Raw genomic sequence first — 21,795 nt, 5'->3', positions numbered from 1 at the left:
GAGCGCGGGTCCCTCCGCCCGTCAATTTGCGCCGCGCGCCGCTCTCTCCGAGCTCCGCCCCCGCCTCGTGCTGATAGCCACCTCACTCCGCTCCCTCCGCGCACCGCCCCTCCTCGTGCCGATTCCTACCGCGTGGCGCCCTTCCTCGTGCCAATTGCCCCCGCACGTCGCCCCCTCCGAGCTCCGCCCCTCTCCTGAGCGCCATTTCGCCTCGCGCACTGCTCCCTCCGCGCGTCGCCTCCGAGCGCGTCAACTGCCCTCGAGCGCGGGCCCTTCCGCCCGCCAATTTGCGCAGCGCGCCGCTCTTTCCAAGCTCCGCCCCCGCCTCGTGCTGATACCCTCCGCACTCCGCTCCCTCCGCGCCCCGCCCCTCCTCGTGCCGATTCCCTCCGCGCCCCGCCCCTCCTCGTGCCGATTCCCTCTGCGCCCCGCCCCTCCTCGTGCCGATTCCCTCCGCGCCCCGCCCCTCCTCGTGCCGATTCCCTCCGCGCGCCGCCCCTCCTCGTGCCGATTGCCCCCGCACGTCGCTCCCTCCGAGCTCCGCCCCCCTCCGAGCGCCAATTCTCCTCGCGCCCTGCTCCCTCCGCGAGTCTCCTCCCAGCGCGCCAACTGCCCTCGAGCGCGGGCCCCTCCGCCCGCCAATTTGTGCCGCGCGCCGCTCTCTCCGCGCTCCGGCCCTTCCGCGCGCCAGTCCCCCTCGCGCGCTGCTCCCTCAGCTCAATGGATTTTGAACTGTTCTTTGCGTGTGTGCGGACATTAATCGAAATAACTTAATTTCTTTACATACCCCTTTGTGCTATCAAAGAGGCCTGCCTCTGCCGGGGGTCCAGGGGCTACTGTGGGGGTGATAAAAAGGTTCTGGAACTAGATGTTGTGGTCTTTTCACCACCTGGTGTATGTAAACGGGACTTCTTCACACACTTCAAAGAGTTACGATGGCGAAGCTTATGTTTCATGCAATTGATCACAATATTTAAACAAAAAAGCCACGCTGGAATTTTACCCTCTGTTGGTCCCTTCCCCCCACCCCCAAGGTAGCCCAGGTGGGCTTCTTAGCAGATGAGCATGCCTTGTCTTTGCGGTGACCTCTTTCTTTCTGGAACCCTGTGCACGGCGGCAGGCCACAAGCCCCTTGTGACTATTGAGGGTTGGGGTGGCCTTAGCCCAATGCTAGCGTGCAGCTTTCCCCGGGGAGCTTGACTTCTGGGAGCTTCCCACCTCCTTCAGGTCGCAGCGTAGTCTCAGCTGTTGGCTTTGACTTTGCGATGATCTTCCAAGGCCCAGCGTGGCTTCCCCACAACTCTATGCCCTAAGTTCAACCGACGCGGAGCATCTTGGTTCAAAAGCGCCCAGCGCCCGAGAGGCCCCGAGTGTCCGTTAACGCGGCGGCTACGCTCCCATGTTCTTGCTTGGGTGAAGGGTATCTGCGTTGAAAATTTTATTTGCTTAAGAAAAACCTACGTGTATTCCTACCCGCAGAGTATGTGAGTGTTCTTTTTCCCACCTCCTCATCGACACTGAATGTTTAGTCTTCTTAGTGTGTGCCATTCTCATGGATGAGAAAATCGTATTCAACAGTCAGTGCTTTGATTTACATTTGCCTGTTATCCTTGTAGTTGCACAGTTTTTTGTACGTTTGTTGCCACTCGTAGTTTGTCCTTTCTGAATTGCCTACTATCCTTCACTGTTTTTATAGTGGATTGTTTGTTTTAGTTTCCCAATTTGTAGGAATTCTCTGCATATTGTGTTGACCAGACTGTTCTCTGTCAGGGAGACTGTAAATATTTTTTCTCAACCTGTTGCTTTTTGAAAATATTAAGAGATACTTTGGTTTTAAGTGTTTGAGCCCAAACCTAAATGTTGCTTCTTTTTTTTTTTTTTTTGCTTTTCTCTTCTTTATTTTGTATTTTTAATTTATTTATTCTCTTCTATATAACACCCAGTGCTCGACCCAAGTGCCCCGCTTAATGCCTATCACCCATTTAGCCCACCCCCCCCATGTTGCTTCTTTTTAACTTCATGCTTTTTTTTTTCATGAGAAGGTTTGAATTTTTTTTCTGTGGTAAAATATATAAATCTTTTTCTCTGTGGAATTTTGGGTTGACTCTTGTTTAGAAAGGTTCTCTTCACACAAAGATTGTAAAAACACTTGCTATTATGTCCTTCTAACACTTTTGTTATTTCGTTCTTTTAAAGTTCAATTTATTTTTGAGAGAGAGAGAGAGAGAGTGCACACGCAAAAGGGGGAGAGGGGCCGAGAGAAGGAGACACAGAATCCCAAGCAGGCTCCAGGCTCCGAGCTGTCAGCACAGAGCCTGAAGTGGGGCTCAAACCCAAGAACCATGAACTCGTGACCTGAGCTGAAGTCGGACGCTTACCCCCAACTGAGGCACCCAGGAGTCCCCTATTATTTCATTTTTATGTTCAATTCTGTACGTTGTCTCAACTTTATATGATGTATATGATGTAAGATAACACTGTGATTTAATTTTTTCAAATAGCCAATGGTCCCAAGACTATATTTATTATTCTTTTTAAAAAATTGCTGGGGCACCTGGGTGGCGCAGTCAGTTAAGCGTCCGACTTCAGCCAGGTCACGATCTCGCGGTGCCTGAGTTCGAGCCCCGCGTCAGGCTCTGGGCTGATGGCTCGGAGCCTGGAGCCTGTTTCCGATTCTGTGTCTCCCTCTCTCTCTGCCCCTCCCCCGTTCATGCTCTGTCTCTCTCTGTCCCAAAAATAAAATAAAAAACGTTGAAAAAAAAATTAAAAAATTGCTCTGCTAGGGTCGCCTGGGTGGCTCAGTCAGTTGAACATCCGACTCTTGATTTTGGCTTGGGCTGTGAACTCGTGGGATCAAGTTCCTCATCAGGCTCCACACTCTTCGTGGACCCTGCTTGGGATTCTCTCTCCCTCTCCCTCTGCCCCTCTTCCCTACTTGCGCTTGTACCGTCTCTCTCTCTCTGTCTAAAAATTCTTTTTTCTTTGCCGCTCTTTTGCATTTTCTCTTCCAAGTAAGTTTTAGAAGTAGCTAATGTAAGATTCCTAAGACAATTCCATTGGGTTTTTAATTGGGATTTCATTGAATTGATAAGTTGATGTGTAGAGGGCTGACATATTTGTAGCGTTGAGTCTTCTGTTCAAGAACATAGCGTATGCTTTTTGATAATCACGTCACATCGGCATCCTATTTTATAGCTTCTGTGTACCCTAGTATCTCATTTCTCTTTGTTCCTCCTCTCCTTCCTTTTTTTGGATTAATAGAGTTCCATGGTTTTTCTCCCCTCGGTTATTTGGATCTTATGTACGTGACTTTTTTTTTCTAATGGTTACCTTTAATTTTTTTTTCAATTTTGAGTTTTTTATGTTATCTATAAAATTCCACAATAGAACCAGTCATTAACAACTGTCCATTCACCCTATTTCCTACTTCCTTTTTAATTTTTAAAGATTTTATGTTTTTTTAAGATTTTATTATTATAAATGTTTATTTTTGAGACAGAGCATGAGAGTGTGAGCGGGGGAGGGGCAGAGAAGAAGGGGGACAGAGGATTCGAAGCAGGCTTTGTGCCGAGAGCAGAGGGCCCGATGTGGGGCCTGAACTCACAAACCATGAAATCATGACTTGAGCTGAAGTCGGACACTTAACTGACTGAGCCCCTCAGCCATCCCTAAAGCTTTTATTTTTAAGCAATCTCTACTCACAATGTGGAGCTCCAATTTATAACCCAGAGATCAAGAGTCATATGCTCTACTGACTGAGCAAACTGGGCACCCCCCACTTTGTTTTTAAATAAACAATTATTTTGTTCTTTTATTCATTCAATGGTTTATCTGAACATAGTTGAAAGCAGGGGTCAGCAAACTTCTCCTGTAAAGGGCCAGATAGTAAATATTTGAGGTCACGTGGTTTCTGTTGAAGCCATTTAGGCCATTTTTGTGGCACACGTACAGCCATAGACAACACCTAAATGAACAAGTGTGGCCATGTGCCAATCACTGTGTTTACGGACTGAAATTTGAATCTTACATACTTTTCACGCGTCACAAAATACTCTTCTGATTTTTTCATCCGTTTCAAAATTTAATAAACCATTCTTTTTTTTTTTTTTTTTTTTTTAATTTTTTTTTTCAACGTTTATTTATTTTGGGGACAGAGAGAGAGCACGAACGGGGGAGGGGCAAAGAGAGAGGGAGACACAGAATCGGAAACAGGCTCCAGGCTCTGAGCCATCAGCCCAGAGCCTGACGCGGGGCTCGAACTCCTGGACCGCGAGATCGTGACCTGGCTGAAGTCGGACGCCCAACCGACTGCGCCACCCAGGCGCCCCTAATAAACCATTCTTAGCTGACACCTGTATAAAATCAAGCCGTTGTTGGGCCAACTCCTGCTTCAAAGAGTTAAATGGTTCTATAAGGTTTATTGCAAAAACTGTAATCGTTTCCACCCACGTAATCGTCCACCTCCTAGAATCAACCACTTTCAACTCTTTCAGCTGTCTCTTTTGGTATTTTAGCTCCAATTCCCTAAATAAATGGTTTATAGTGCTATTTTTATTTTTATATTTGAACAATTATTGATTGTTTTTTTTCACTATAGAAGATGATAACGTAGCTCTTTGTCATACACCCCCCCCCCACACACACACACAGCAAATCCTTCCAGTACAGTATACAATGATTAGGGTTAGGTCATATCTTGGTGTTTGCATTATCAAGTCCATGGAACACTAGTTATAACTGAGTCATCACTCTGATGACTTTTCTCTCCCAATGTTTCGTTGACCTAGAGTTAACCCTTGTCTCCCCCCACCCCGCCCCGCTCCCATGTTTCTTGTTCTCTACTACTTTCCATAGGCCCGCACTCCCCCCAGCTGTCTCCATCTCCTTTCCAGCTGGTTACAGATGTCCAGCAGAACGTGCATTTCACTCCCTTGCAGTGTTCTCTCCTGAAGCCTTTTGACTTGCCCCTCCAGCCACTAGCCTGGGCTCCCCTTCCATCATGCTGGAGATATCCTCTGCTTCCTCTTGACTGGTCTCATCGATCCCATCTCAACCTCTTTCTTAGGTTCCCCTCTGGTTTTGGTGATACTCCTTCTCTGGTAGCTTCCAGAGAATGAATGCAGACAGGGTGAACTATTTCGGTTCTTTCATATCTTTAGCCTAATCTCACAATAGACAGTTTGGGTACAGAATGCTAGGTTGGAAAATCATCCCTCCCCCCAGTTTGGAGGCATTACTTCATTGTTCCCAGTGCTTTGCTGAAAAATCTGAAAACGTTCTGACTTCCAATTATTTGAACATGACCTATTTTTTTTTCTCTCTGACAGTTATTCTCTCAGCATATTGAAGATATCACTCAACTCTTCTGAATTTCATTAATGCCATTGAAAACTCAGCTTTCAGTCTAAAGGTCATGGTTTTAAAGGTAATTAGCTTTTTAAATCTGGCCTTTTTTTGAGAGAGAGAGAGAGAGACAGAGACAGAGACAGAGAGACAAGACATGAGCAGGGAAGGGGAAGAGAGAGAGGGGGACAGAGAATTCCAAGCAGGCTCTGCACTATCAGGGTGCAGAGCTCAATTCAGGGCTCAGATTCACGAAACTGTGAGATCATGACCTGAGCCGAAATCAAGAAAATGATTGAGCCACCCAGGTGCCCCATAAATCTGGTTACTTTTAAAATCTTGTGTCTAGATGTGGTTCTATTTCTCTTTTCCTGTTTGGGATTTATTGGGCTTCTTGAATTTGTGTTGTCTTTTATCAGTTCTGGAAAGTTGTTTGTGACTCTCAAAATCTCGCCATTCCCTCATTCTATTAGACTTTCACATCTGTTTTCCACGTCTTCTGTCTTTCACTAGTTTTTTTTTTTTTTTAATTTTCTGTTTCTTTGTGCCTCTGTGTTGCATTCTGGATGCTTTCTTTACTAATTCTCCCTCTAGCTATTTCTAACTTGCTACTATATCCATCTCTTGAACATTTAAAAACTTTTACAAATGTGAAATTTGGCAGATGTATGTAAAGGCACAGGAAACATCAACAGACATTTCAGGAAATAATGATGATGTGAACTGACGTGTAACTACTACTCAGGTTAAGCACCTTGGCCTCCACCTGTCTCTCCCAATCATGACCCCCACTTTAGTGGGAGCCACTATCCTGACACTTAGGCTACCAATGCCCATGCTTTTCTTTATAGCTTTATTGTCTGTTGTCCCTAAACAACATCATTTTGTTTTGCTTGCTTTTCAGCTTTATATGCCGAAACCACATATAGTATGGATTTTTCCGTGCTTAGCTTCTTTTGTTCAACATTATGCTTGTTCATTCATATTTTCTTTTTTTAAAATTTTTTAAATGTTTATTCTTTTTTGAGAGAGAGAGAGAGAGAGACAGGCAGAGAGCAAGCAGGGGAGGGGCAGAGAGAGAGGGACACACAGAATCGGAAGCAGGCTCCAGGCTCTGAGCTGCCAGCACAGAGCCCGAGGCGGGGCTTGAACTCACAGACTGCGAGACCACGAGCTGAGCTGAAGTCAGCCGCTTAACCAACTGAGCTATCCAGCGCCCCCGTTCATTCATATTTTCAAGGCTGTAGTTCACTTTCATTGCTGTATAGTAGTATGTTGTTGAATATTTTGCAGTTTGCTTACACATTTTACAGCCGATGGGCAGAGGGTTATTTCTAGCAGTTGGCTATTGGGAACATTCGTGTACCTGTTTCCCAAGGCCATACCAGTGAATGCAATTGTTGGGCCATTTGATATACATGTCTTCAGCCTCACAGTTTAGCACTGCTTTTCCAAAGCGCCCATACCAGTTTCTGTCCTGTGGCTCCACTTTCACCGAGGAGCCCGCTTCAGATCCTCTGTCTCCCTCTCTCTCTGCTCCCTCCCCCACTCACTCTCTCTCTCAAAAATAAATAAACATTTAAAAAAGCTTTTTAAAAAGTAGAAACAGAACAGAGGCTTTACCTGTTCTTTTGTAAGAGTTTTTTTAAGGTTAAATTGTATTTTTTATACAATTTTTTTTAAATTAAAAAAATTTTTAATGTTTACTTAATTTTTTAAAAATTTTTTTTAACGTTTATTTATTTTTGAGACAGAGAGAGACAGAGCATGAAGGGGGGAGGGTCAGAGAGAGAGGGAGACACAGAATTTGAAACAGGCTCCAGGCTCTGAGCTGTCAGCACAGAGCCTGACGCAGGGCTCGAACTCATGGACCGCGAGATCATGACCTGAGCCGAAGTCGGCCGCTTAACCAGCTGAGCCACCCAGGCGCCCCATAATGTTTATTTAATTTTGAGAGACAGAGAGAGAGAGAGACAGTGCAAGCGGGGAAGGTGCACAGAGAGGGGAAGACACAGAAGCTGAAGCAGGCTCTGGGCTCTGAGATAGCAGGACAGAGCCAAGTGCGGGGCTTGAACTCACAAACTGCGAGATCATGACCCGAGCCAGAGTCAGATGCTCAACCGACTGAGCCACCAAGCTGCCCCTAAATTAAAAAAAGTATTTATTTTTCAGAGAAAGGGAGAAAGAGCACGAGCGGGGGAGGGACAGGGAGACACGGGGACAGAGGATCTGAAATGTGCTCCACGATGACAGCAGAGAGCCCAATGCAGGGTTCAAACTCACAAGTGAGATCATGACCTGAGCCAAAGTTGGACGCTTACCCAACTGAGCCACCCAGGCGCCCCAAGATTTGATTTTGAAGTAATCTCTATGCCCAACGTGGGGCTCAAAGGCATAACCCCGAGATCAAGAGTCACACCCTCCGCTGACTGAGCCACCCAGGCACCCCTCCACCTGTCGTGACCTCACCTGCCTCTCCTAGCTCATCACCATGCACTCTGCCCTGGTCCACTGTCTCCCAGCTATGCTGCTATGGCCATCTTTGTTTGAAAGATGAGAAAACTGACTCTCTGAGTGGTTTATTAACTTGCCCACATGAGAGGTGCATTCATTTGCATTACAGTAGTTTTTTTCACCCCTGACTGTCAGCTCTCTATGAGCAAGGAATGTGTCTGGCTTCTGTACCACATGGTAGGTGCTCAGGAAGTGTGTGTTGAATGAATGATCGAATGAAGGAATGAACTCGTCGGGATGCAGATCTCCTTGCCTCCCTCTTCGATCTGCTGGCGGTAGCAATATAATAAAACATATGGGTTGATGGGAATGAGCTCATTACATACTTTATAAGATGAGATCTATACCAATACAGTTGGTATTTGTGGGGAGAGAAGTAGTCCAAGAACAGACAGGACAGGTGTGGAGGGGGGGATTCTAGCCACCTGAGGGTTCTAGCGAGGTCCATTCATACAGCAAAAAGTCAGGTGCTCAGTCAGAGGAGTGTGCGACTCTTGATCTCAGAGTTGAGTTTAAGCCCCATATTTGGTGTAGAGAGGACTTTAAAAAAAAACAACAACTGGGTGCTGAAAAGAAAGGGAGAGGGGCCCGGAAGTTGAACTTGACCTCTCCAGTCTGTGTTGGGCCCGTCTTGAGTGCACAAATGTTGCATATGTAAGTACCTGTGTCTGCAGCTGAGTATTATTACAGAGTGAGATGACGGTAGGTCCACTTGTACCGTTTGCAGCTCACAGAAGTACCTGTTAACCATTCCTTGTTTCCGATGCAGGCAGAATATACCAAGAGCCCAAGTGCGGCCATTCTCTCCGACGTTTCCTCGTGCGGGTCCCTTTCATCCAGCGAGGACGGCACCCCCCCAGGGGCCATTCCAGTCTGTCAGATGGGGAGCTGGCCCGGAACTTACAGGATAGTGTCAAGCACCGCGTCCTTTACCTCTCAGAGCAGCGGAGACTGGAGAAGGCCAGTCGGGAGGAGAACACCGTGGGCTACCTCAAGCTGGTGTCCAAAGCCGACCGGCACCACGCCCCCCACATCTGGCAGGACTTCGAGAAGGTGAACCAGTGCGCCTTTGCCACCATTGCCCAGATCGAGCGAAGGCTCTGCCATTGCCACCGGCAGCTGCAGGGGCTGGAGGGGGGCTGGAGGCCCCAGGGCTTAGCGCCCAAGGCCGAAAGCAGCCCGCGCCACTGCAGGCGGCCCAGCGAGAAGGCCCCGTCTTCAGAGTCTCCCAGGCCAGGTGGGGAAGACTGCCTGTCCACTGACCTGTCTGATATCGTCAGACACTTGCCCCTGGCGAGCCACTTCCCAGCTTTGTGGCCGGGGAAGTCCTGGGGGACAAAGCGTGTGGCCCAGCAGCGAAACCTGCTGTCGCGACAGATGAAGGAGGACCTAAGAGAAGTCAGGGAGCTCCACCTCAGCTTCCAGGTGTCCTATCCAAGCCTAAAGGAGAGCCGTCTGATGGGTCTGCAGGTGTCGCTGGCGTCCCTCCAGGAACAGAAATGCAGGTGAGGTGGCCCCTCCGCTGCAGCCTGGGCTGTGGGGTTGGGCCCTCCCCCCCCCTCCCGCCCCACCTCTAGGGCTGTCGCCGGAAGAGTGGAGGCGAGCAAGGACATGGGTTTGGAGGGTCGCGGGGAGGGGGAGGGGGAGAGGAGCTGGTCAGTGTTTCTTGGGCCCCTGGACCCGTGGTGGAGAGGGCTCGTCCGTCCCCTGCCTGCTGTTGTGCACCCGCCGGGGCCCTCTCCTGACAAAACGGGGCTCCAGCTCAGGGTCTCGCCAGCTGACCCCAGAAGCCGTAGGCTCTGCCTGTGGTGGTGGGAGACACTTGCCGTGGCGGTGAGCCCAGCGGGCGCCCATCATGGGTCAGGGAGGGGTCCTGCACATCCCCATCTGTGAGCATAATGTGTGACACAGTATGCCCTACCTGCCACGATCCCTTCACCTGTGCTCATGGCTGAGCTGGGGCTATTTCTTCTGAAAATGATTGCCTTCTGGGGAATGCTTTCTCCCCGCTGTGTGGCGGGTCGAACGAACTTATTTTCATCTAAGGTGAGACCAGGGCTCACAAATAAGGGGGAAAAGGCAAACACAGTCTCTTGAGGACCCGCACCGTTCCTATTTGGACCTTTCTTAGGGTCCTAGTGGCCCTCAGGGGTGCCACACTCTCTCCCCTGGTCCCCGCAGTCTGTTGCATCTGGTTTTTGCATTAGCTCTAATTCTTCCAAAGCCTGGCGAGAGAGGGAGGTATTACATGGATGACCCAAGATTCCCAGTAAAGTGAGAACTCTGCTATCCCTTCTTAGCACCTGTGTGTCTGTGGGGAAAGAGGCACTTGGGGATCAGTCCTCTTCTGCTTTCACAGGGAAGCGTTACCTGCATTTACACTGCTTGACAAGTCTGTGGGGGATGCCTCAAAACTACTGCAGGGCAGCACAGTGTCAAATAAGAGCGCCGATCAGAATTATGGGTTTCTTTTGGGTGTGATGTTTGGAGGACGGGGCAACCGAACCCAACTCTTGGGACTCTTAATGGCAACCCCTTTGTCAAAATACCATTTCCAAGATTGGATTTATATACAGTGAGACTAGAGCCCAGAGGCAGTGACACATATCCCCATAAGTTTCCATACCGCCAGGCCAACAGGACTGTTGTGCTCCCATAAGCTCTTAACCCCTTAGCAAATCAGGATGTGCCTGCAGCGCGGGGGAGCAGGGTGACCTCCCTCCCTTGGGTTCCCTGTGAATTCTATATGCTTGCACTTCTGAAACAACCACCCCCACCACCGTTGGACTGTGATAGGAGTGTGCTGTAAGCTTTTGTTGTGTTCGGCCACCGAGATTTTCCACTTGTTGGCCATGGCAGTTAGCCTATCTTGATAAATATACATTAGAAGCAACAAAGCAGGTCTGTAGGACTCCGATTTGCCAGGAGACATGGAGAATGGGCGGGAGATGACTTTATATAATAACAGTGACAGCAGGGAGCAAATAGCATTGTCACCTGTGGTGTTCAGCAACCCACTTTACAGATGGGGAAATGGAGTCTCAGAGAGGCACAAGCCTGAGAGCATGTCAACATGTCCTGGCCACGTGGCTTCCTAATCTAGGGCGAAGGGGACACAGGAATTCATTGAATTTTTTAAAATATATGTCTCCTTTCAATCTTTTAAAAAAACCTTTATGTGAGCTAGATGTAGACATGACATATGTGTTGAAGTCAGTAAAGTGTTACCTGGTGTTCATACCTGTACGGTCACCACCCAAGCCCCTGTGATTGTCACGTCTCCTCTGGTGTGTCACAAACTGAGATTTCAAACCGAAAAGTCCTATGACACTTCTCACAGGTAAATGTTTCCTTTCATGAGGCCTGCCTTCCTTCCTTCCTTCCTTCCTTCCTTCCTTCCTTCCTTCACCACTTTTAAAATGTTTTACTTATTTTTGAGAGAGAGTGCAAGTGGAGGAGAGGCACAGAAGCTGGGGGAACAGAAGAGTCAAAGTGGGCTCTGTGCTGACAGCAGCGAGCCTGATGTGGGGCTTGAACTCACGAACCGCAAGATCATCACCTGAGCTGAAGTCAGATGCTCATTGACCGAGCCACCCAGGTGCCCCTTTTCTATTTTTGAATTGACATGAAATTCACAAAACAAAATTATCCATCTTAAAATGTGCAATCCAGTGGCATTTAGTACATTCACAGTGTTGTGCAACCACCACCTATATTTGGTTCCAGAACATTTTCATCACTCCAGAGGAATACCCCACCACTCCCCATTCCCCTAACCCCAACCCCTGGTAACCACCAGTGTGCTTTCTGTCCCTCTGCATTTGTCTCTTCTGGATACTTCATGTAAATGGAATCATACGGTATATAGTCCTTTATGTCTGTCTTCTTTCACCCAGTGTAATATTCTGAGATTCATCCAAGCTGTGCATAGGAATAGATCACTGTTTCTTGCTCAGCAGTATTCTACTGTATGGATGCACCACAGTTAGTTTACCCGTTCGCCTGCTGCTGGTTGGGGCTGTTATGAATAAAGCTGCTATGGACATTCTTGTACGTCAGCTTCTGGTGGCTGCCGGGACCTTAGCTTGTGGCCACATCACTCCAACCTTCAAGGCCAGTATCTTCACATCTCTCTCTGCTCTGTTTTCATATGGCCCTCTTCTCTGTGTGTAAAAGCTCTCTCTGCTTCCCTCCTAAAAGGACGCATGTGGTTGCGCATTTGCTCAGGAGGACCTACTCGGTCCCTGCTGCATTACCCCACCCTACCTGCAGGGCTTGATCCCTCCTACATTTGTTTCTTCATCTCAGACTTCTTCAAGTTGCAGGCCACTAGTTTCTAGCTCAGTTTGCCAAAAGCCAGCGCTCAGGTATGATCAAGAATAAACTCATCTTCAGGGCACCTGGGTGGCTCAGTCGCTTAAGTGTCTGATTCTTGATTTCGGCTCAGGTCATGATCTCACTGTCATGAGATCAAGCGCCTGTCAGGCCCTGCACTGGGTGTGGAGCCTGCTTGGGATTCTCTCTCTTCCTCTATGTCTGCCCCTCCCCTGCGCACACTTTCTCTCTCTCTCTCTCAAAATAAAATAAACTTAAAAAAAGGATATACTTGGGGCGCCTGGGTGGCGCAGTCGGTTAAGCGTCCGACTTCAGCCAGGTCACGATCTCGCGGTCCGTGAGTTCGATCCCCGCATCAGGCTCTGGGCTGATGGCTCGGAGCCTGGAGCCTGTTTTCGATTCTGTGTCTCCCTCTCTCTCTGCCCCTCCCCCGTTCATGCTCTGTCTCTCTCTGTCCCAAAAATAAATAAAAAACGTTGAAGAAAAAAAAAATTAAAAAAAAAAAAAGGATATACTTTTCTTCAACAACAATGATGTTTAGGACAATTTGTATTACAAAGGGTGGCCTTCACAGCTTTGGAAGATTTGGGGGGCATTTTGGTTGGCTGGTCGTCATGTTGTCTTTGTAAGAGCATTTTCTAGAGTGGTCCATTTGCTGGACTAAATGCTCCAATCAAAAGATATGGGGTATTAGAATGGATTAAAAAAAAAAAAAAAGACCCATCTGTATGCTGCTTACAAGAGACTTATTTTAGACCTAAAAACACCTCTAGATTTAAAGTGAGGGGATTGAGAACCATCTATCATGCTAATGGACGTCAAAAGAAAGCCGGGGTAGCCATACTTATATCAGACAAATAGATTTTAATTTTTTAATGCTTATTTATTCTTAGAGAGAGAGAGAGAGAGAGAGAGAGACAGAGCATGAGCAGGGGAGGGGCAGAGAGAGGGAGACACAGAATCTAAACCAGGCTCCAGGCTCTGAGCTGTCGGCACAGAGCCCGACGCAGGGCTCGAACTCACAGACTGTGAGATCATGACCTGAACCGAAGTCGGTCACTCAACCAACTGAGCCACCCAGGTGCCCCCAGACAATAGATTTTTTAAACTGAAGACTGTAACGAGAGATGAAGAAGGGCACTATATCATAATTAAGGGGGCTATCCAAGAAGATCTAACAACTGTAAATATTTATGCCCCCAACTTGAAACACCCAAATATATAAATCAATTAATAACAAACATAAAGAAACTCATTGATAATAACACAAGAATACTAGGGGACTTTAACACCCCACTTACAACAATGGACAGATCATCTAAGCAGAAAATCAACAAAGAAACAATGGCTTTGAAAGATACACTGGACCCAATGGACTTAACAGATAATATTTAGAACATTTCATCCTAAAGCAGCAGAATATACATTCTTCTCGAGTGCACATGGAACATTCTCCAGAATAGATCACATACTGGAGCACAAATCAGCCCTCAATGAGTACAAAAAGATCAAGATACCATGCATATTTGCAGACCACATGCTATGAAACTTGAAGTCAACCACAAGAAAAAAATTTGGACAGACCGCAAACACATGGAGGTTAAAGAACATACTAAGGAATGAGTGGGTTAACCGGAAAATTCAAGAAGATGTAAAAAAAAAAAATACAGGTAAGCAAATGAAAATGAAAACACGACAGTCCAAACCCTTTGGGATACAGCAAAGGTGGTCATAAGAGAGAAGTATATAGCAATACTGGCCTATCTCAAGAAGCAAGAAAAGTCTCAAATACACAAACTAACCTTACACTTAAAGGAGCTAGAAAAGGAATAGCAAATAAAGCTTAAAGCCAGCAGAAGAAGGGACGTGATAAAGATGAAAGGAGAGAGAAGCAATATACAAACAAATAACAGTAGATCAGATCAATGAAACTAAGAGCTGGTTCTTTGAAAGAATTAATAACATTGAAAAACACCTAGCCAGACTTTTCAAAGAGAAAAGAGAAAGTACCCAAATAAATTCATGAATGAAAGAGGAGAGATCACAGCCAACACCACAGAAATACAGACAATTATAAGACAATATTATGAAAAATTATATGCCAACAAACTGGACAATCTGAAAGAAATGGATAAGTTCCTAGAAATATACAAACTACCAAACTGAAACAGGAAGAAATAGAAAATTTGAACAGACCCATAACAAGCAAAGAAATTGAATCAGTAATCAAAAAATCTCCCAACAAAAGTCCAGGGCCAGAAGCCTTCTCGGGAGAATTCTACCAGACATTTATTTATTTTTTATTAAATTTTTTTTAACGTTTATTGATTTTTGAGAGAGACAGAGCATGAGCAGGAGAGGGGCAGAGAGAGAGGGAGACACAGAATCTGAAGTAGGCTCCAGCCTCTGAGCCATCAGCACAGAGCCTGATGCAGGGCTCGAACTCAATGAACTGTGAGATCATGGCCTGAGCTGAAACCAAGAGCCGAAACCAGGAGTCAGATGCTTAACCAACTGAGTCACCCAGGTGCCCCCCCCCAGGCATTTAAAGAAGAGTTAATACCTATTCTTCTCAAACTGTTCCAAAAAACAGAAATGGAAGGAAAACTTGCAAACTTCTTCTACAAGGCCAGCATTACCTTGATTCAAAATCCACACAAAGACCCCACTAAAAAGAATTATAGGCCAATATCCCTCATGGACACAGATGAAAAAATTCTCAACAAGATACTAGCAAATCAAATCCAACCGTACATTAAAATAATTATTCACCACGATCAAGTGGGATTTATTCCTGGGCTGCAGGAGTGTTCAATATTTGCAAATCAATCAATGTGATGCACCATGTTAATAAAGGATAAGAATCCTACGATCCTCTCTACAGATGCAGAGAAAGCATTTGACAAAATACAGCATTAATTCTTGATAAAAACCCTCAACAAAGTAAGGCTAGAGGGAACACACCTCAACATCATAAAGGCTATATATGAAAGACCCACAGCTAATATCAACCTCAATGAGGAAAACCTGAGAGCTTTTCCTCTACATTCAGGAACACGACAGGGATATCCACTCTCACCCCTGATATTTAACATAGTACTGGAAGTCCTAGCCTCAGCAATCAGACAACAAAAAGAAATCAAAGCCATCCAGATTGGCAAAGGAGCAGTCAAACTTTCACTATTTGCAGATGACATGATACTCTATGTAGGAAACCCGAAAGACTCCACCAAAAAATTACTGGAACTAATACACAAGTTAACATAAAAATCAATGTACAGAAACCAGATGCATTTTTATACACCAATAATGAAGCAGCAGAAAAGGAAATCCAGGAACTGATCCCATTTACAATTGCACCAAATCCCATAGGATTCCTGGGAATAAACCTCCCCAAAGGGGTGAAAGATCTGTATTCCAAAACTACAGAACACTTATGAAACAAAGTGCAGAGCACATAATGAAATGGACAAACAGTCCTGGCTCATGGATTAGAAGAACAAATATTGTTAAAATGTCCATACTACCCAAAGCAATGTACACGTTTGATGCAATCCCTATCAAAATACCACCAGCATTTTGCACAGAGCTAGAACAAACAATCCTAAAACTTGTACGGAACCAGAAAAGACTCTGAATAGCCAAAGCAATCCTGAAAAAGAAAACCAAAGCTGGAGGCATAACAATCCTGGACTTCAAGATGTATTACAAAGCTGTAATCACCAAGGCAGTATGGTATTGGCACAGAAACAGACACATAGATCAGTGGAATAGAATAGAAACCCCAGAAATGGACCCACAACTATATGGTCAACTAATCTTTGACAAAGCAGGAAAGAATATCCAATGGAAAAAAGACAGTCTCTTCAACAAATAGTCTTGGGAAAACTGGAGAGCAACATGCAGAAGAATGAAACTGGACCACTTTCTTACACCACACACAAAAATAAATTCAAAATGGATGAAAGACCTAAATGTGTGACAGGAAACCATCAAAATCCTACAGGAGAACACAGGCAGCAACCTCTTTGGCCTCAGCTGTAGCAACTTCTTACTAGACACATCTCTGGAGGCAAGAGAAAGAAAAGCAAAAATGAACTATTGGGACCTCATCAAGATAAAAAGCTTCTGCACAATGAAGGAAACGATCAACAAAACTAAGACAACCAACAGAATGGGAGAAGATATTTGCAAATGACATATCTGATAAAGGGTTATTATCTAAAATCTATAAAGAACTTCTAAAACTCAACATCCCCCAAATAAATAATCCAGTTAAGAAATGGGCAGAAGACATGAACAGACATTTTTGCGAAGAAGACATCTGGATGGCTAACAGACACGTGAAGAGATGCTCAACATCACTCATCATCAGGGAAATACAAATCAAAACCATGATGAGGGGTGCCTGGGTGGCTCAGCCGGCTAAGCATCTGGCTTTGGTCAAGTCACGATCTCCCTGTTTGTGAGTTTGAGCCCCATATTGGGCTCTCTGCTGTCAGTGTGGAGCCTGCTTTGGATCCTCTGTCCCCACTCATTCTCATTCTCTGTCTCTGTCTCTCTTTCAAAATAAATAAATTAATCAAAAAAAACCATGATGAGGTACCACCTCACACCTGTCAGGATGGCTAAAATTAACAACTCGGGAAACAACAGATATTGGTGAAGATGTGGAGAAAAGGGAACCCTCGTGCACTGTTGGTGGGAACGCAAACTGGTGCAGTCACTCTGGGAAACAGTATGGAGGTTCCTCAGAAAGTTAAAAATAGAACTACTCTACGACCCAGCAATTGCACTATTAGGCATTTACACAAAGGACACGAAAATACCGATTCAGAGGAGCATGTGCACCCCAATGTTTGTAGCAGTGCTATCAACAATAGCCAAAGTATGGAAAGAGCCCAAATGTCCATCAACTGATGGATGGATAAAGAAGATGTGGTCTATACACACATACATGTATATACATATATATATATGTAATGGAATATTACTCAGCCATAAAAAAGAATGAAATCTTGTCATTTGCAGTGCTGTGGATGGAGCTATAGAGTATTATGCTAAGCAAAATAAGTCATAGAAAAACAAATACCATATGATTTCATTCATATGTAGAATTTAAGAAATAAAACAGTTGAACATAAGGGAAAGGCAGGGGAAGAGAGAGGAAACAAACCATAGGGGACCCTTAAATACAGAGAACAAACTGAGGGTTGATGGAGAGAGGTGGGGGTGGGCTAGATGAGTGATGGAGATTAAGGAGGGCACTTGTGATGAGCACTGGGTGTTATATGTAAGTGATGAATCACTAAATTCTACACCCGAAACTAATTTTACCATACATGTCAACTAACTAGAATTTAAAATATTTCTTTTTCTCAACATTTTATTTATTTTTGGGACAGAGAGAGACAGAGCATGAACGGGGGAGGGGCAGAGAGAGAGGGAGACACAGAATTGGAAACAGGCTCCAGGCTCCGAGCCATCAGCCCAGAGCCTGACGCGGGGCTCGAACTCACGGACCGCGAGATCGTGACCTGGCTGAAGTCGGACGCTTAACCGACTGCGCCACCCAGGCGCCCCTCAACTAACTAGAATTTAAATAGAAGTTGAGATAAAAAAAAATAGGGTGGTTCATTTGCCTCTGCAACTGTAGGAGTGGGGCGGAGAGGATCCTTGACTAAGGGAGGAACAGGGAAGGGAGTCAGCTCTGTCGTGGCCAGGATGCTGTTGCCAGAGGGCAAAGAGCCTGGGAGCCAGAGACAAGGGGAGACTAATAGAATATCCTTGTGAATTAATATTTTCTTCTTGAATACTCTATTCAAGAATTCATTTAAGAATATGTTTGTAAATTCTTATAAATATATTAATGGCAGATCTATTCCTTGACTTCATTATCTATGATGAGTATATTCATGAGGGGCGCCTGGGTGGCTCAGTTAAGCATCTGACTTCGGCTCAGGTCATGATCTCACGGTTTGTTGAGTTCGAGCCCCACATCGGGCTCTGTGCTAACCGCTTGGAGCCTGGAGCCTGCTTCGGATTCTGTGTCTCCCTCTCTCTCTGCTCCTCCCCCGCTCATGCTCTGTCTCTCTCTACCTCAAAAATAAACAAATATATATATATATATATATATATATATATATATTCATTAATATATACTTGAACATAGTTAATATCTTGAACATTCTTGTGTCTGAATCCTTCATGTAAATAGAAAGACAGTCATGGGAAATGTCCTTTCGAGTGGACACTCTACTGCCTCCCCCTCTCTGTGGGCATTGTCAGTCTTCTCTCTTCTCTACAGGGAGCAGGGCAGAGATCAAGGGAATGTTCCTTGAAATGCTGTTATGGACCAGCTCTTGATGAATTGGCTTTCAGCAAATGCCTGGGGGACATCTCCATGGGGGGTGTCAGTGAAGTCCTTGAAGCGAGACCAAACCGACCCCCTCATCTCATATTCCCTGTCTGCGCGACAGCACCATTGCTTAGGCTCTTGTGCATGCCAGAGCCATGTGAACTGATCGGCCGCATCCTCCATTGCCCTGTTTTCCACAGGGTAGCAGGCCCCAGCAATCCTGTGTCTCCAGTACCTTTCTGCTTCTCCAGCATCACCATCCCCGACTCACGGGACAAGCGTTCCGTGGCTTGTCCCCAAGTGACGGTGCTAAAAGCCACATGGCCTCTGTCCTCTGGGCCATCTTTCCTGGTGCCCAAATGAAGAGCCTCAAAGTTTCTTTAAATTATGGAGTATTCCAAACCCAGGGAAAATGTAGAGGATAACATGGTCAACACTGTATACCCAGCTTTCTCAAATCTTAATTAACATTTACCAAATTTGCCTCAAATGTTATTTTGTTAAGAAGTAAAACTTTAATGCTTATTTTTGAGAGAGAGATAGAGAGACAGAGTGCGAGCAGGGGAGGGGCAGAGAGAGAGGGAGACCCAGAATCGGAAGCAGGCTCCAGGCTCCGAGCTGTCAGCGCAGAGCCCGACACGGGGCTCAAACCCATAAACCACGAGATCATGACCTGAGCCGAAGTCAGACGCCTAACTGACTGAGCCACCCAGGCACCCCAAGAAAGAAAACTTTAGAAGGTTCACTTGAAGCTCTCACCTTATCCCTTCCCAACCCCTCCCCTTCCACCCGTCTCGCTATCCTCATTGGGCCCTTATCTTTTTCATACGTATTTTTATACTTTTACAACTTCCACACATAGCCATAAACAACTGGTTAGTGATGTTTTGTTTGTGTTTTTTAAGAGGTCTACTGAGATGGAAGTTACGTGCCATAAAATGCACCATCGTGACTATACGTTTCAATGACCGTTCGTAGATTTACTAAGGTGTACGACCACTGCCACAATTCAATTTTTTGTTTTTGTTTTAATAACAGCTCTATTGAGATCTAATTCACATCCCCATAAAATTCACCCATTTACGATCAGTGGTTTTCAGTGTATTCACAGACTTGCGCAACCGTCACTGCTGTCTCATTCCGGAACGTTGTCATCACTCCAAAAAGAAACCCCATCCCATTGGCAGTCACTCCCCATTCTCTCCCCACCCTCAGCTGCCAGGAACCACTCATCTGTTTCTGTCTCTACAGGCTTTTATGGAATGATTACTGCTTGCCAAACACCGATGCTGGGAATTTATATGGGATTTAATAGCAGGCATGAATAACTTAGATTTTCCTTTCTACAACTTCTAGTCTGTGGCTAGTTTTGTGAAGCTGTTGTGAAACAGGATCTGTACATGAAAGGTGTATGAATAGCAGCATGTGTGTGACTGGTGTGCGTTTCTGGTGTTCTGAGGCAGACCTGGGGGAGGAGAGAGGAGGAAGGTGGGATCCGAACCCAAGTCTAGTCTTGACGTGGGACTGCTCCTTGCCAGCACAACCCCTGGGCAGAGTGCTCAGGGAGTAGTCCCCTTGTCTTTTGCTCCCAAGACAAGCGTCGGTGGAAGAGCAGGTGAATGAGCACGTCCAGGGGTACCCGGATGACATTTGCCACCTCGAACAGAATCTGGCCCACGCTGAAGAGAAAATGGTCTATCTGTCCTACGACGGAGCCAAGGAAATATGGGTGAGCAACTCGTGGGGGAGCTTTTAAAGAAAGGGCCCGTGAGAAGAACAGGGATGAGAAAGGCAAACGATGAGCAGAGCCGCCCAGATGGCCTGCGATCTGAGGCAAGGGGCCAGTCCTCAGGCAGCCCCCCGCTGACGGCTCAGTTGCGATTCACCCATCTGCCACAGAGCTGGAAACATCTAGTGTCCGTGTCCCTGCCGCACCCCCGCCCCTGCCCCGAGCCGGCTCATGTGGGAACCGGGGCCCCGCAGCTTTCGCCCGTGGGGGCGCCTCGGTGGAGGGGGGCACCTTCTGCTGGCGCAGGGAGCTCTCTCTGGGCGCCCCTGCTTCTGACCCTGGGTTAGCAAGCACGGGGGAGGGCTTTCCCTCACCTGTGACGGTCGGGCCCACTCTCTTCCGCGCTCCCAGACCCCACTCCCGTCCTTGGCCAGCTCTCGCGCCGCCGGGTTCTCGGTCCCAGGCCACACTGGATGACGGAGCGTGGCTGAGTCAGCTGGGCCCTTCGCTGTCACCGGGCACGCACACACCCTCCCGGGACGGCGCTCGCACTGGCCACCGTCCTCCCGGCCTTCATCTGCACCGTGTGCACCTGCCCCCCCACCGCCGCTGAGCTCCGGCCCGCACACCTGCGCTGCCCTCGTGCTGATCGGGCTTGGGGCCCTGGCCTGGCAGAAGCGGCGCGCCGTGTCTGCCACAGACCGGCAGGCCTGGGTCCCCTCCAGATGGAGGCGGCGTTCCGAGGAGCCCAAGCCTCTAGCAGGTGGGCCTTAGAGGGCCTGGGCTACCTCAGGCTGCCCTCCGGGCATTGAGGGCGTCCAGCCAGCCCTCGCTAGACAGCCACCCTCACCTCCCTTTCCGGCTCCATCACCACCAGCCCGCCTCGCGTTTCCGTTTCGTGATCCTCCCGTACCGTCTGCAGACACAAGGCTTGGGAAATATTAGAGCCCCTGAAGCACGGTGCTGCTCTTGTCTCTATCCCCCTCATGCCCTCTCGTGACCCCGCGACCGAACCCTCAGAGGCTCAGGTGTCCCCAGATGGCAGCGGGAGCCTCTGCAACTTTGTTGTTTTTGGCAAAGAGAAACTACTTTTATTTCCCAGGGATGGAGGAGAAGGGGCAAAGGGGGGGGGGTGGCCAAAGTGCCGGTGTGTGGGACAGGGTTTACGTTTTCCGGTAGGAAGCAGACCTTTTTGTTGTCACGGCCAGGAGGGACTCATGCAGGTGACACCGAAGACACAGATGAGGCCTCCGTTCTGGAGGCGCTGGAGAGTTCAGAGCCGTCGTCAACCTTCTTCCCGAAAAGCTGCATGATGCAGTTTCGAAACTGGCGGGGCAGAAAGTGCTACTCAGCAGAGCGGAAAGGGCCCGCGTACCGTGCTAAAGGTTGCTCTTGGGGAATTCTGAGGAGGCTATTCATTAGGGGGCACCTTGATGACTGAGCACCTTCTCCGTTACCATTCAGAGTCCCGTGCAGAGACTGGAGCAGGCCTGAGGTTATTACTCGCACATGGGGA

The 21,795-nt window shown here is 47.1% G+C and overlaps 2 protein-coding genes across 5 annotated transcripts in view; one reads left to right on the top strand and one right to left on the bottom strand.

Annotated features, from left to right (window-relative positions):
- Positions 1-664: 664 nt before the first annotated feature.
- On the top strand, positions 665-21,511 carry TEX28 (testis expressed 28). Its single transcript, XM_023248990.2, is given in 7 exon segments — positions 665-1,484; positions 5,328-5,425; positions 8,627-8,710; positions 8,713-9,362; positions 20,144-20,290; positions 20,776-20,887; positions 20,889-21,511. Coding segments are annotated over 6 exon segments (1,170 nt in total). The 5' UTR covers positions 665-1,484; positions 5,328-5,413; the 3' UTR covers positions 21,054-21,511.
- OPN1LW (opsin 1 (cone pigments), long-wave-sensitive) overlaps positions 21,341-21,795 on the bottom strand; it is a 12,515-nt gene continuing 12,060 nt past the window's right edge. For 3 of the 4 annotated variants that reach the window (XM_019823328.3, XM_019823329.2, XM_019823330.2), the window contains one exon: positions 21,341-21,605. In XM_019823328.3, coding sequence (XP_019678887.1) covers positions 21,565-21,605 — 41 coding nt within the window. In that variant the 3' untranslated portion in view covers positions 21,341-21,564. 4 annotated transcript variants of the gene reach the window in all.

The sequence above is a fragment of the Felis catus genome, chromosome X, assembly GCF_018350175.1.
Source record: "Felis catus isolate Fca126 chromosome X, F.catus_Fca126_mat1.0, whole genome shotgun sequence".
Classification (NCBI taxonomy): domain Eukaryota; kingdom Metazoa; phylum Chordata; class Mammalia; order Carnivora; family Felidae; genus Felis; species Felis catus.
The sequence above is the reverse complement of the archived record's forward strand: the minus strand, read 5'-3'. Positions and strand labels throughout refer to the sequence as shown.